At 48.7% G+C, this 16562-nt stretch overlaps 1 protein-coding gene across 4 annotated transcripts in view; it reads right to left on the bottom strand.

The window, feature by feature from the left end:
* Positions 1-695: 695 nt before the first annotated feature.
* The window catches only part of LOC135914517 (uncharacterized), a 45224-nt gene continuing 29357 nt past the window's right edge, over positions 696-16562 (bottom strand). The window contains exons 14-17 of one of the 4 annotated variants that reach the window (XM_065447414.2): positions 12545-12685; positions 11217-11670; positions 10021-11120; positions 702-3663 (exon numbers count right to left, since the gene is read on the bottom strand). In XM_065447414.2, the coding sequence (XP_065303486.1) occupies positions 2944-3663; positions 10021-11120; positions 11217-11670; positions 12545-12685 (2415 nt within the window). In that variant the 3' untranslated portion in view covers positions 702-2943. Of the gene's footprint in view, positions 3664-10020; positions 11671-12544; positions 12686-16562 lie in introns of all 4 variants that reach the window. The other 3 variants (XM_070523543.1, XM_065447413.2, XM_065447416.2) reach the window with 3 other exon arrangements.

Genomic DNA, 16562 nt, shown 5'->3' on the forward strand with positions numbered 1-16562 from the left:
CCTGTCGAGTTGTTTGTGGGGTTTTTGGTATGCTTCTCTTTGTTTCGTATAATGTGTCAGTATGTCGTGGTACGTGACCAGTGTGTCCCTGTAGTCTAGTATAGCTACTAGCCCAAGCAGGGTAGGTGACAAATAGTCGCCTAGCCTGCTTGAGCTAGTCCTGTGTGCTATACATGTTTTTCATTCTAGCTTTTTTGTATACATCCCCGTAGCCTCTTCTTCCTGGAAACTTCTCTATCCACCCTGTATCTACCTATGACTGCAACGGATCCGGTCTTATCAATCTCTTCCCTGCTTTTTTCAGCCAATACCTTAAACATATCTTGCTTATCTAGACTGCAGACTGGTTGGTGCTTCCTTCCATTTTAAATCCAACTGCTTCTGGAAGGTGTGCGTTACCTCATCGCATTTTTCCTGCAGCATACACATACCCCATCTTGTCGCGAATATTTGCGTCAGTATGTTTTTGTCCTTAGGCAACCAGCTCGAGCCTCAAATAGCAAGCTGTTCTTTGTGTTATTAGCAAACTGCCCTTTTTGTCATAGGACATAATTTTGTTCTAATTTTGAAGTTTCAAGTTTATTTCTGTCTTCGTTACAGAAAGAGGAAACAAGAGCTAAAGGCCATTTGGCCTGACAGCAGCTCTTGCTCCTAAGCGCGTTCGGCTTACATGATGATCCAATGTAAGAAAAAAGCTAATATAACAAGAAACAAGCAAGTACGATGTCGAAAATACAAATAAACAAGATAATGTGTACATTATAGAATGACTATGGGAAAAAAACATTTACGCTTCAGTTTTTGTGCATTCACATTACAGCGCAGATTAAGGAATACATATATAGTGCATAATAAATTTTAGTGCAATAGCATTTTATGTATAAATAATTTGATTGTGTATGAGAAGGTTTCTTTTACATTGCCTAAAGTTAGGCGCACAGAAATCCATTTTTTGCTTAACGATGTCTAGTAGTCTTCGTATTTGATAGTTTATATCATGACGTCCGTAGTTAGTACGCGTGAATGGTATTTTCTTGATTTGATAACGTAATGGGTATCGAGGAGAAGTGGGTATGCTGACAACATGGAGCCTGTGTTTTTTATATGTAACAGTAGTTATAATAAAATACTTCATTTGCTCGGATTAGTAAATGTTTGCCGAAGAGACTGTATGTGCGTAAGTCACGCGGCCTACCATGGTAGTTTTCAAAAATTCGTACTACTCGTTTTTGCAAGCTTATGCGATCTGATAATCACGTGGTTATGTGAAACAGCAACACGGCCGCCTCGTAAAGGCGTTGGCTTCGCGTTCGATTCCAGGATTGGGAGAAATTTTTCAAATATAAAACCTTTTTTTAGAGATAACCACACGAGTTTTCTTTGCAGTTCGGAGGGATTGAGATGACTTTGCGCGTCTAATCCCCCAGCTCGCGCGTGCTGTGCTGTAGCCGGGTGGACGAAAATTTTCCCTTTAATCAACAATTAGTTCAGCGGAGTCTTGGAAGGCTATTCGACCAGTTGGTGAACACAGGAATCTGACCTCAGTCCGAAGTCACTGTTTCAAAACAGTCAGTCAAAAGGCGGCCGTTAAGCCGACGTAGCTTAGTCGGAACTCCACGGCGAGGTTTTACTTGTTGTCCCTGTTGAATAGTATCTCCATCTTCCTGCAACATTTTGTTTCGTTTGCAGCCTCGTTCACAATTTAGGCATATGCTCATGACAGAACACCCATTTGCATGCACGACCGACGGAACGACTCGCTGAAGCTAAAAAATGGCGTCAAGCTCTCTGGTGTGCGCGTTTTAATGAGAATAACACCATGCTCCCAATATTCAGCGTCTTTGAATTGTCGCTAACCGAGCCCGAAAAGCAGCAAACTCTGCAGGTACTTACTGTGCACGAACACGCACGTGCGTATGACCAATTTTACTTGAATACGTAAATTGAACCATAAGTAGAAAACATTCTTGACCACATCTTCGTCAATCTGAGCACACGAGTACACAGAAACGACGGCTTACGAATCAAGCCTACCTAAGTAATGTCCCGCACTTAGCCGAATTTGCAGTTTATCAGGAAGTTCACTTGAAAAGGGAACACTTTCGTCCGGAACATCGTGTTATCTATGTATTACGTGCTCAGAGATGCTCAAATGCTCGAGGAAAAGCGCAGAGTGTGAAGAAGCAGGGTAACAAAATAAATGAAGACGCTATGTATAGAAGCACAGGATGATGGAGACCATAATGAGGCAGCCAATGATTTAGCGAAAGTATGCAGAATGAGACATTTCTTGGCGCATGTTCTTCGAAGTCACGTATTCCACACAAATATCGAATTGCAGGCCATACACCTGCAAAGATGAAGCTGCTGTTGTTAATTTCAACGCTCTTAGGTATATCAGAAAGATTATAAAGTACCTACTAGGCACAATTAATATAGCAATGCTTTCGACGCGCCCACAGATATGGAAGCGCGTTGCTGGCCTCTGCTTCAGATCCACATGACAACTCGTGATGCACAGTTCATGAACACAATGTTTAGCTCGCTTTGAGGATCGCGGCAGTAGTGTCCTGTGATAGGGACAAAAGTAGCGGCGGGGTAAAAAGGACGCATAACTACTCGTGTATTCAAGAGCGTCGATGGCGCGCTTGTCAAGATCTGAATGTGTTCCCAAGAACAAGAACAAAAATAAAAAAGAACACTTCGATCGAAACACAGTGGTGCTCGGGAATGTAGCCCCTCCAAGAATGCAAGAGTTCTCCTTCATTTCCAACTTCTTGGGTCTTTGCCTGAAAAAAAGCTTTACGGGCACTGCTATAGGGCGGCGAGGGGAGCCTCGGGGAGCACGTTCCCGAAACCGGCATCCACTGGCGTATGGTCTCCTGGAACGGGCGCTGAGCGCCGCAAGCGACAAGGATCTCGGAGGCTGGTGCCACCAGTCAATCACTGGTGGCCGTCTGATTCGGGGTCGTCCCGTTCGTCGCTCGTTTGCCGCCCCTTCTTCGAGCGACGGGAACGGCGTTTTCGCAGAGCACTGGTCTTGGCTGAAGCGTCCCGCGATTCCTTGAGACTCTGGACGCCCGCGGAACGAGCAGCGTCGCCGGGCACCGCGTCCTTTGCTTTCACGCGAGCTGCAGCAGCGGTGGGACCGCGCTCGCTTTCCGTGGCGAGCGACGACGACTGGAGCGTCCCGCTGGACGTCCCGCTGGACGTCGTCTTGGCCGGCATCTGTGAGGCTGACTTGTGCACGACGATGGTGGGTGGAGGATCCGCGGCAGCCCACTGTCCAGAGACAGTGGTCCTGTCCCACTGCTGAACGAGTCCTGTCGCGGCTTCAATCTCTGGCGCTTGGGGATTGGTGAACTGCGCCGCCGACGTTCCGGCCACAGAAGCCACCGACGCCGAAACCGGGTTGTCTGGTTCCCGAGCGGCGCTTTCGGCGGACACTGCAGAAACGTCGGTCGCCCTGGCAGCAACTGCATCCTCGACGCTCTGATTCGAGTCGAGACTCTTGCGGGAGAGGGGCGGCTGACGCGAACGGGGCCTGAGGCCGACGACGAGCTTGCGAAGCGACCGGATCGTCTTGCCGCCGGATCGCTTGCTGTGGTCGGTAGCCTCAGGCTGTGAGGCAGCGGTCACGGTCCTCGTATCTAGGTGCTGTGCCTGTAGAAGAGTGCGAATGAGGACCAGAATGGAATGACGTCTGCAGGCCCCCCAAAGAGTTTACTGAAAGATTATGCGTTGTGTGGGAATAGAATTGGGGAAGACGCGCTGGCGGCGAATGCGACAAGACTACGTCGAGTACATTGGGGCGTATGGTTTCATACAATAATCACTTGAGGGTACTCTGGCGCCAGCGTTTGCGGGAGCTGCAATGAGAGTGGTTGTACTAGCATTTGAATTATGGCATGTACATGGATTTGCCTAAATTTCGCCCTTATGGCTTCAAACAGCTTTGTGGCATCGTAAACTCGTCGTTTTCAACAATGTACTGTGTAATAAGTAATGAACTAAACATGTCCAACGGCAGGATTTGAACGCAGAACCTATAGCACAGAAGTCGGGTATTGAAACCATTAAGTCACAGATGCTGTTTAAAAAATGTGTTGCCTGTTTTATACTATTATGTGGCAAAACAACAAATGGCAAAAAACTACAAATGGCACTTGAGAAAACAAGATAAATTAGTAAGTTTTCAACACCAAGTGTCAGCCTTACTGGGCTGACTATTTTAGAATTCTTTGAGCGCGGTCAAGGGTTCCACTCTTGACACCCACGCAGGTACACAATGTTGTGCTTTCTGAATTTCTGCAAACTGGACATGCATTCTCGAAAAAGCATTCGTGCAGGCCGAGCATCCGGATCGCAGTGAAACCCGCCATACGGGCGCGCCATAGACAGTGAAAGCCAACTAGCATAATAAGATCAAACGGCATTCCATCATCGTTTTCTATCGATAAATATGTAATACCCTGTAGATCTAAGGGAAAATCTTTCTTGATATTCGTCTGAAGTGCATCCCAAATGAAGACACCCGTCCAACAATCTAGAAATACGTGATCTATAGTTTCTGGTTTCTTACAGATCAAGGAATGTGACTCCCAGGGTAAGAAAAAACCAAAATACTCTAAAAAGATTTTGACAGGCTACGTACCCATGTGAAACATAAACAGAAAGACTTGGTCCCTGCCGTTACTCGCATTCTTTTCACCCGCTTAAGCACGTCTTGCCCTTGACCTCCAGTGTATATGGCCCTGTACATTGGAACAGGGCGAACTACATCGCATGCATCTTTGTACAGAGTTTTACGTTTCACAGAAAAAATGTACTCATGTGAAAATCTAATCGACAAGAACCGTACAGTTAAAATAACTTATTTGATGCATCCGACATTAATGTGGTCGAGAAAGGCAAACAAAATACCGTGAGGTACACAATAAAACAGTTTTCTCAAGATCGAACTGTACAATTACTAGGCCTGTTTGCCTAATCTCGCAGCACTCCAACATGCACCGCATCTTATGTATATTAGTCACAAGCAAATGCCCCATAATGCCACATGTTTGGGGAGGACCAAACAATTCCTTAATTACTTTCTGTAGCCACCTTGCTAGCATTTTCATCACGATCTTATAATCACAGCGAGTGATGTAAGCCTGTATGAGGAAACCAATTTTAAGTTCTCTATCTCTTCTGTCTTTGGTATTAATACAGTATGTGCTTCCCTGCATGACCGGGGCAGGACATTTAATTCGTAAGCCTCATTAAAAACAAAAAAAGCACGCGAGCCAATTTTTTTAAATGTCTTGTAAAACGAAGCGCTCAGACTGTCGGGCCCTGGCGACTTGCCGAGATTCAGGTTATCTATAGCCTTTTCTACTTCCGTTTGTGATATGGGTGATTCTAACACTGCTCTTGTGTCATAGTGCAGCCGTGGCATTCTCTAAAGAAATTCTTCTTTAGACCTCTCTGCATTCACGGGTCTAGAAGCAAAAAGCGCTTCTTAATGCCGAGCAAATGCACGTTTTACGTTGTCATTTCCTGTCATTTCTGTCCCGTTATCTTCAATAACGTCTATATGGTTTCGCCGTGCGCGTCTTTATTCTTGAGTCCAAGTGCGCGTTTTGTTGGACATTAATCTATAGCCATCGCATCTACTATTACTCTCACTAGCGCTCCGCGATAACGCTCCTTATAATAAAGCTCCAGTTTCTGTTTGATACTACCCAGATCTTCGGCATACACACCTGGCGTTTCACATTCAAGCCCTGTTAGCTTTCCAAAACTCATCTTAAGCCCTTTCTCTTTCTTTTTGGCTTCAAACGAAAATGCTGGATCTTTCTATCGCTTTAATTTTTTATGAGTTGCTTGAAAAGGTTTTTTTCAAGCAACAGATAAAAATATATAAAAATAGGAAAGCATGTTCTCCCATTTTGTTCCCACTATCTTAATGGATATTCTTAATTTCATGCATCACTGCTACATTGAAAGATTCATCCCCTAATAAATTGGAATTCAATTTCCATTCCTCCCACAAAAAACTCTTGCTATCTTTCTTTGATCCCATTGACATTCTACAAGGCAGTGATGAGTAAACGAAGTCGGCGAAACACCATAACTGTGACAATTTAGGGTTGTATCCACTGGCAGGTACAGTGGGTCCAGCGGGCATGGCTGCTGCTCTGAAAATGAGTGTACTTCACAGCTCGGGAGCCCTCCAAATACTCTGCAATATCCTGTGGCTCATACTCTGCGATCACTTGTCACAACACTTCGCTGCTTTTGCCTTTAACCATTCTACCACTTGACCTATCACTTGAATTCGAAGCGCAATTAAAATCTCCAACCAAAACAAGCTGCTTATCAATGCACAAATACCGTCTCAGGTTAGAGAAGAAATTTACGTGTTTCTGTGCCACACTTGGAGCATAAACACACATAAAATGCCATGCAATATCACTATATGAGAAATCACACAGCACAAATCTACCGGAACAACATGAAACATTTTGCACTGACAGTCCTGGATTCCTTCGAACAAGGAGGACGCACCCTCCGGACCTGCCAATAGCGTGGCTCTGAACGGCGTGATGCCTTGCTGTGAAAATCCGCAGCACGATCGCCGCCTCCTCCTCTACTTCCACTTTCGTCTCCTGCACAGCCAAGAATTCAAAATCTTCTTCCTTTAACAACCGGTATAGTGGACTTCGTTTTTCCTAGAGGCCACACTTCGAACTTTTAAAGTGGCGAGTGCAAGTGACGTTTGAGGAGCCATCGTAGATTTCTGGAAAAGGTAGGCTCGGGGCATGGCGCTTACTTTGCGGGTCCAGCTAAAGACCGTTGCGACATTCTCAGCACTTGGCGAAAGTGGCTTGTCGTCAACTTTCCTATCCCCCGTGCCCCCAGGCCTTGCCCTGAGGTTCGTGCGCCTACCCGTTGGTGTTTTCGCGAGCAGTCCCTCGATTCTTTGCGCGCAGACCTTGTCTCCTTCGCTTTTGGTGTATTCCTGGGGTCTCTTGACTGCCGAGCATACGCAATTACTCCCATAGATTCGCTGGCGTTCGGTGACTCGCCGACAGCGTCCAGGTCCGCACTAGCACTACAAGGGACGCTTTTCGGGGCCCCCCCCGTTTAGACACTAGCGTAGACGCTTCGGCTACTTGAGAAGTTACATCTCTTGCAGGGTTGTCTGTTCCCTCAACCGTTTTTGCTGCAGTGTCCGGTGGGCTGTGTACTGCCTCTGATCGATCTTCACTTGCTGGAGTTGAGGCATCGCAATGTGGCCCAGTTGTCACATACCCGCCACCTTTCGCTGCGTCCTCTGCCTCGGTCACGTCCATAATGTGCACCGTTGAATCCTCGTCGTCGGCTGTTCCCGTCACTGCGGCCTAGGAGCGAATGCACCCGGCGTCGACGTGACCAAAACGCCGGCAGTGTGGGCAACGTGGCAACTTGCGCTCGCGACGCACATGTCCCGAACTATGGCAGCCCAAGCATTGCATAGGCCGACCTGGTGCAACCAACAGTGCTAGTTCACGGGCGACGCGAATCTGGTGTGGCTGGTCATCAACCTCGAAACCACTCTTGTGCTTCAGGAGCAGTCCGGGTTTTCGAACCTTTCTCGTTCACTCCCTCCACGCGCCAGCGCTCTTGGTGACCTCAGTCACTTTGCCAAATGCCGTCAACGCCGCACGCACGTCGTCGTCTGCCATGGCGTGGAGCAACAAATGAAGTCGGAACCTCACCTGCTGCTCCTGCGGGTGGATGACGAGACAGCGTCACCCCTTGACCTGAAGTTCTTTCAGTCCAGCAACCGCTTCGTCGCCCCAGGGCGTTTTAATGTCACGGCCCACACGTGGTTGATCTGGTAGGCACCGAAAGCCACAGCGACAGAAGGCAGCCGTTCCTTGTGCAAAGCATCCAGGAAATCTTCAACCGTGAAGGGTCGTGCTCGAATATCTCCGTGGAAGAACACTGTTCATAACGACGCGTCCTGTTGGCAAATGCGGCAAAATAATCTCAAAATCCTTATCGACTTAGCTACAATCCTTTTACCGCTGTCAGGATTGGGGGCTCAATCCCATCGCTCGTGATCCGTTGTCAAGATTGGAGTCCGGCATGAATTCGAAGGTAGCTGGCCCCTGCCGTCGTCCAACTTATCCACGCTGAGGACGTTGATGAAGGGAAGAACTGCTTCTCATCGAGAACGAGGAATATGGGTTTATTTACAGTATTTAGATCAGTCTAACATGACTGCTTGAGAAAAGTGTCTCGAGCATTCGCACCACAGAAGTTTTTAAACACTCGGTCCTCCCGCGATACAAGGTGACGCGAACGTACGTTTACTTCTTGTAAGCTCGCCGCCGCCCCGCAGGACAGTTTACACACACAAAGGCACCCACGGGCGAATGTCCGGAACCGACGTCAGAAGGGAGCCGTTCCGAGTAGCTCGGAGCCATTCCGGGTAGCTCGTTGTCGTGCGTCCCGGTCTGCGCGTGGGAAGCAACAAAAAACGGCTTTCCCGCGGCAGCTCGCGCACGCGTAGGTCCGCGCTGGGGAGTTTGGGCACAATAGTTCGCCCGCCCAACTCATTCCGTCACAAAGCCGATTTAGTCACGCTGTGGCTAGAAGTTCGCGGCGATGCTCCCGAGATGTTGCTTTCCCCCAGTCGTAACTGGGTGGCAATCTTGCATTGTAGCTCGCCATTCTTAACACCGCGGTGAGGGAGGGCCGCCGAGAGCGCTCACGAAGAGCTCGACATTCCGCGTCCGCTCACCTCGGTTCCTTAAGAGGTAGTGTAAGCCACGGACGCATGTATCGACAAGCGATGTGAAACGCCCTTATAAATTTATCGCGGGCACGAGACGCCTTGAGACGCTTGACTCGTTTCGATTTGGCCACCTCGACAAACTCAATCGTTGCAATTAGTAGCAATTGTGCGTGTTCGCGGCGTCTTCTGCACTTCGAAGTGTATAGATTGCTCTGAAATGTGCAATAAGATTTATATAGCGTAATATAAAAAGCCACAGGAACGTCTGAATCCGCAAGCACGTTCTGACAAATTCATGAACTTCCCATCATGGTAGGACAATGACTACAGCGCCAGAGTTCCCTCTAGTATATTGTAGGAAATTCTATGCATTGCGGAAGGCCATAGAAATGCCGGAAATTTGCGTGCGTATCAATATATGTGCTTTCAATGGTAATAGAAAAATAATGAATAGGACCATAAACAGACAAGACCTTTATGAATCATAATAATAAAAATGGCTGTGGCTTAGGTAAGGTTAAGCCCAGGATGCGAAGCATACTAGCCTTTATTTTAGTTGTTGAACCACTGTTTAGCCTGGTGAACTGCTGTTGCTTGGCTATATTTGGTTCGGCTAGACGAAGAAACAACTCATGCGTTACTCTGCTTCGCCTTCAAGAGTGGAACGCGACAGCGTTCCCGTCGACCCGCCAAGGGGTGTAAGACAATGAGCTACGGCGCAGCGACTACGCGCCCCGCATTGGACGCGGTGAGCGTCGAGCAACGCAGCGTTCGGCGCTGCAACGAAATGTGCGCCTGAGCAAGCGACGCACGCCTGAGCCTTAGAAACAGCTCGTTTCTAAGGCAACACCGCATTCACTAGAGGCGCTTTTGTACCGCTTTCAAGCATCGTACTCGTGGCTCAGTGGTAGCGTCTCCGTCTCACACTCCGGAGACCCTGGTTCGATTCCCACCCAGCCCATCTTGCAAGAGTTGAGCCAAAGCCACTTCTCCTCTGTCGTGACGTCACGGTGTCACGTGGTATTGAAGGCGACACCGCCGCGCCTGAGGAGCTGGGTTGAGCTCTCGTAATATGCTTCGCATAAAAGAAAACGTCTACCGTTGTTAAACACGCTCACTGCGAATGACGTTTAATATAAGTGCAACTTCTACAGCCACTTTCTGCACTCCGTATTCAAAGAAAACAGCGGTGTCGGTTTTTGGAAAAAAAATGACTCAGGGTAAGCGCTGTTTCTGATAACGTCACTTACCTTGGAACTTTCGACACTTTTCGCCCCATCTTGCCGAGGCTCGGACAACGATGGCTTGTGCTTCCCAGGATGTTCCTCGACGCCCACTGTGTGCTTTCCCGTCGACCTCGCGGCTTCAGATGCTGCTACCGCCGTGTGGAGCGTCTTGCCGGTAGGCCCTGTTTGCGCGGGCGATGGTTCATCCTGCACGGCCTGCTTAATCTCGCCGCTTGCTCCACCAATGTCTGAAGGCCCTCCGGTAGTGGCAACGCCAACGGCAAGCGCCGTTCGATGCCCAGCAGACCCGGTTGGCTCGGAAGCACTTTTGCTCAACTCATGGTCCTTGGCCGACTGCCGGTCATCTGACGGCGGCTTGTCGCTCGTCTGACCCAGCCTGGACACCTTCCGGCGTTGGCTCTGCAACAGCTTTCCGGGTGCTGCTTCGGCTGGGGTGACTGAACCTGAAGAAGGCGCTTTTGCTGAGGCGACTGAGGAGGATGCCTGCGTAGCCACCTGTGGCACTTGCGCCACGCGTTGGCCAGAGGTGGCGAAGCTGCCCGGCTTCTGAGAAGTCGTCGACGACCTTCGCGACATCGATCGCTTGCGCGAGGCTCTCCTGACGGGAGTGCGTCGCCCATCGGGCGGCATCGATGGCACCTGACGCTCTTCTCTCCGGCCGGCTGCCTCCTCTTCGTCTCGTAGCATGCGCGGGCCAGAGGTCTCGCCGTGCGCTAGAGAAGTCGGAGCACCGGCTCCAGCAGGGATAGCAGATGCCGTCGCCGAAGTGTGCGTGGCGACGGGCAAGTTGCTGGTCGGTCTAGCGGGCCGAACTTGGAACGCTGGTTCTGGGCCCGACGCCGCGTTCTGGTACCGCTGCAGGAAATCCGGCTTGTCGCCTTCATCCTCGAATGACTTCACGATGACCGGCAGCCGCTTGGCCGACGGCTTTGGAAGGACGGCATCCGTTAAAGGTACCGGAGCGGACACTATGGGCCCGTGCGCCGAGTCGACGACGAAGTCCATCTCATCGAAGCTGTCGCCACTTTCGTCGCTGGCTTTGTCGCGCTCTGCCGCCGTGGGCATGATCTTGTCCACCGGGTTTGGAAGGGGAACGTCGGCTACTGCGGGAGTGACGACGGGGGGAAGAAAGTAAAGCGGCTTGGGGGCCTCTGCCAGTACGGACCTCGGCGTGGATTCGATAAAGGCGGCCGGCTTACCCTTCGTCGGATTGGCTGGCTTCTCTTGAGCCCGCCTCGCTAACCGGCGCAGCGAGCTCAAGTTTCGGGATTCGTGCAACGTTCCCGTTTCGGGGGCGGACTTGCGCGACGGTCGCCTCTTCTTGGACTTCCTGGCCGGTGGAGACTCGTCGTCTATGGAGAAGTTGCGCCAGTCGCTCGGCGACTGGACGTCGCGTTTTGAGCGATCGGAGGCGACGTACAAGTTCTTCGCCATGCGCTCCGTATCGGAGTTCGGGGACGTGTTGGAGTCGCGCGTCTTGTGGGATGGCTGTCGACCGGGTGCCACTTGTGACGCCGCCATTAGCGTGCTCCGTTTCTCGAGCACCTTCCGTTTGTCGATTACTTCGACCGCGATCTGCTGCCGATAGATCATGGCTTGCTCCCAGCTCGACGGTACCCGCACAGGCAGCGGAGCGACGCTCTGCTTGGCTTTCTGGAGGCGCGACAAAATCGGGAAGCGATGTTGAAACTTTGAAGGGCGATGTTGAAAAAAAAAAGGTTTATGTTGGACAGCAGTGTATGTGCAGTTACGATGCGGCCGAATTCGCCAAACGTCTCGTTTCTAAGCGCTGCTTGCTATTGGCCGGTCGCCCTCAGTAATAATAAATCCCACATCAAGGTACATTTCTTTTACGAAAAACTTAAGGGTGAAGTTCTATTTTTAGTGTAAATAAAGACCAAAGTTTCTCGCAAGCTTCAAACGATGCTACAGCCACAACATTGGGCAGACAGAATCATAGGCTCAGGTAGTTACTTGAGTGTCTTCTCGAAAGCCATTACTGTTGGTGAGCTGTGTACGCTGACGCATACCTATAACGCGTCAATAATCCTGATATAATTGCAGTCATCTACACGCAAAGATTTTGTGGCAAACGTAACTTTTGTCCAGCGCCCACGATTACTTTATTGGAAGATTAGAAGCACCGGCCTCGGTAGCTTAGTGGCTACGGCACTGTGTTGCTAATATCGAGGTCGAGGGTTGGATTCCTTTTGGGGTGGGTGCATTCCAATGGAATCGTAATGCAAAAATAGCGATCGCGTATATTTCGGTGAACGTTCCGGAACTCAAGCTGATCAAACTTAATCCGGATTCTGCCACTTCGGTGTGTCGCATAATCAGATCGTGATTACGGCACGTAAAACCGCAGAATTATATTTATATTTGTTTTTCAGAAACGTAATTAACTAATACAGCACAACGTATGATACAGTTATATTTGGTGTAACTTTATGTTTTCGACTAAGCATGACAGCCGTCGCCTCAGTTTGCTCAGCACGTACATTCGAAGTGAACGCGCTGTGCTCACCAGCTTTGTGCACTCCAGCAGGGTAACCGCGAAGACGGGTATGAAGCTGAACTCGAGCGATGCGAACCAGATAATGATGAAAGTGAGCCAGATGGGGTAGTCGTGGCACGAAGTGCTCGCCACTTTGCCCCACACGACAACCTGTGAAGTGCGAATAAATAATGGGTCCGTACACGTTGAGCTGTTCGGCATGCAGCTCAAAGATTGATCAAATCTATTCAGCTTGCCTTCCAGAGAACCTTCTGGACGGAATTATAGGTAATCAAGTACTTGAAAAGACCCTTAATCCGAACCATTTGCTCGCGTAGTTTTACCAAAGGATTCACACACACACACACACACACACACACACACACACACACACACACACACACACACACACACACACACACACGCACACGCACACGCACACGCACACGCACGCGCACACGCACATACACACACACACACACTCACACACACACACACACACACACACACACACATATATATATATATATATATATATATATATATATATATATATATATATATATATATATATTTGTGTTTTATGAGTTGTGACCGTCGATAACAAAGAGCACTGGAACTGTTCAACAATGTCATGTTTACTATAGCTCTGAGCGATAAATAAGGTAAGAGGAAACTGCTAACCATGCTTGCATTGCTCACACGCTGTGTTAAATGCTTGCGCTACAAGGTTGCTTCGCGCTGCAAAAATATTTGAGATGATTTCCCAAGGACCCGCGATATCTTAACGATACGCACTATCGTGAGCACCTACATTCTCGTCTTCCTTGTTCTGTTGTTCCTTCTTCTGTGCTTTAACACTCGACCTGGTACTCACTCTCGTACGCTGCCTGACACGATTGAGCTGTTGAGATGCACTCGATCGTGGCGCCGAGTCAAGAACTCGGTCTCTTAAACAATAGTTTTTTAAATAGAGAAATATTGCAAAGGGGCTGCCTGGTCCCTCGGGTAGCGCCGGCTTGACCAGTTAATAAGCGGAGCCGCTCAAGCTTTTGGAGCTTGACCAAATCGATCACCAGAGAGTGTCCAGGTAGGCATGAGAAAACATAACGAACAAAGCGTTCACTACTTAAAATGTGGTCAGCTTCACAAGCTGTTGCTTGTGATGGGAGCTGTACATTGATAGATCTCCGCGGAAGCTCTCGTCTTGGAAAGGGGGGGAATTGTCACTGCTGGTGCTCGCGGCCTGGCGCGACAGTCGTCTTCGGCAGGCCTAATCGGTGTGAGTGTGACCACAAGGCTGAGTGCTGGGCGAGTTGCTACGTCGTCGACTAGGATGAAAACAAACAAAGATAACGCATACACACGAAACTCTTAGCACAAGGGACGACTGCCGGGTATACCTGTCAACTGAAGGCTTCCTGTATGTGCGTTTCTTTCACGTTTCATCCTAAGTTAGTCTGACACATGCGTCAGGGCGTACTGGGGCACAAAGATACGCGCAAACTCCTATTCACATGCGTGCGCGCGCGTTCGAGTTATACTTGCTGGTAATACGGGATTTCTGTATATTTTTAACCGTCCAAATCGCCACCATTGCTGGAGCAATAGCTGGAAGAACATGGGGTAGTTTTTGGCAACGCAATACGAATGCTTGTCACAAAGGCAAGCCGTAAGAGATACCTTAATTGTTCCGGCCAGTGACGCTCACATAATTGCGTGGTGTCAGCACCTACTGCGAAAGAAACTTGAAGAAAAACAGTCAGTTGCGGAAACCAACTACGCGCTTGCGCATTCTGCATCGTCGTTCATAAGTTATACACCTCGCGGTGGCCAAGTGATTATGGCGTTCAACCGCTCAACGCAAGGTAGCGGGTTCTTTTGCAGGCCGGAATTGCACCGTGACGAAATGTAAAAAGTGCTCGTGTATTCAGATTTTGGTGCAAAGTGCAGCAGTGGCGTAGAGGTAGAGCATCCGCCTCGCGTGCAAGATGACTGGGGTTCGAATCCCGGTGGCGCGCAATTTTCCACCGGATTAAAAGAAATCCGCGTGTTTATAAAATTCCTTAAACAGGCCTGGAGTGCAGCCTGATCCCGGTGACCAGAACCGGTAACGCACTCCCTCAATAGAACAGGATTGGCCACGCTGGCGCAGTACTTGGTCACAATCTCCTACATGAATACAACAATCAATCCCCGGCCCTCAGTCCAAGCAGCTGTGAAGCAAATGACCACGGCGGCGGTGAGACCTGTGACGCAGCAGAGGATGCTGAGAATCTCTGGGTCCGGACAGGCCGCCATTGGAATCTGAACCTGGCAACGTTTAATGTTAGAACGTTATCTAGTGAGGCGAGTCTAGGAGCTCTATTGGAGGAATTAGCGGGGAGTATATGGGATATAATAGGCCTCAGTGAGGTTAGGAGTACAAGAGAATCATATACAGTGCTAAAAAGCGGGCACGTGCTGTGCAACCGGGGCTTAGCGGAGAGACAAGAAAAAGGAGTCGGATTCCTGAATAATAGGGATATAGCTGGTAACATACAGCAATTGTATAGCATTAACTAGAGGGTGGTATGTCTTATGAAACTAAACAAAAGGTACAAGTTGAAGTTCGTATAGATCTACGTGCCTACATGCAGTCATGATGAGGAGCAAGTGGGAAGCTTCTATGAAGACGTGGAATCGGTGATGGGTAAAGTCAAAACAAAATACACTATAGTGATGGGCGACTTCAATGCCAAGGTAGGCAAGAAGCAGGCTGGAGACAAGTCAGTGGGGGAATATGGCATAGGCTCTAGGAATAGCAGGGGAGAATTATTATTAGTTTGCAGAACAGAATAATATGCGGATGATGAATACCTTCTTCCGCAAGCGGCATAGCCGAAAGTGGACGTGGAGGAGCCCGAATGGCGAGACTAGAAATGAAATAGACCTTATACTCTGCGCAAACCCTGGCATCATACAAGATGTGCACGTGCTTGGCAAGGTGCGCTGCAGTGAGCATAGGATGGTAAGAACTCAAATTAGCCTAGACTTGATGATGGAACGGAAGAAAGTGGTACATAATAAGCGGATCAATGAGTTAGCGGCAAGAGGGAAAATAGAAGAATTCCGGATCAAGCTACAGAACAGGTATTCGGCTTTAACTCAGGAAGAGGACCTTAGTGCTGAAGCAATGAACGACAACTCTATGGGCATCATTAAGTAGTGTGCAATAGAAGTTGGCGGTAACTTCGTTAGACAGGATACCAGCAAGCTATCGCAGGAGACGAAAAATCTGATTAAAAAATGCCAATGTATGACAGCCTCTAACCCTACAGCTAGAATAGAACTGGCAGAACTTTCCAAGTTAATCAACAAGCGTAAGACAGCGGACATCAGGAACTATAATATGGGTAGAATTGAACATGCTCTCAGGAACGTGGGACCCCTACAGCTAGAACAGAACTTGCAGAACTTTCCAAGTTAATCAACAAGCGTAAGACAGCGGACATCAGGAACTATAATATGGGTAGAATTGAACATGCTCTCAGGAACGTGGGACGCCTAAAAGCAGTGAAGAAGAAACTAGGAATAGGCAAGAATGAGATGTAGGCGTTAAGAGACAAAGCCGGCAATATCATTAGTAATATGGATGAGATAGTGCAAGTGGCTGAGGAGTTCTATAGAGATTTATGCAGTACCAGTGGCACCCGCGACGATAACGGAAGAGAGAATAGTCTAGAGAAATTTGAAATCCCAGAAGTAACGCTGGAAAAAGTAAAGAAAGCCTTGGGAGCTATGGAGAGGGGATGGCAGCTGGGGAGGTTCAGGTAACAGCATATTTGTTGAAGAATGGTGCGCAGAATGTTCTAGAAAAACTAGCCACCTTACTGCGCCATGCCTCATAACCTCGAGCGTACCGGAATCTTGGAAGAACGACAACATAATCTTAATCCATAAGAAAGGGGACGCCAAAGACTTGAAAAATTATAGACCGATCAGCTTACTGTCCGTTGCCTACGAAGTATTTACTAAGGTAATAGCAAATAAAATCAGGAACACCTTA

Source organism: Dermacentor albipictus, chromosome 8, assembly GCF_038994185.2.
Source record: "Dermacentor albipictus isolate Rhodes 1998 colony chromosome 8, USDA_Dalb.pri_finalv2, whole genome shotgun sequence".
Classification (NCBI taxonomy): Eukaryota; Metazoa; Arthropoda; class Arachnida; order Ixodida; family Ixodidae; genus Dermacentor; species Dermacentor albipictus.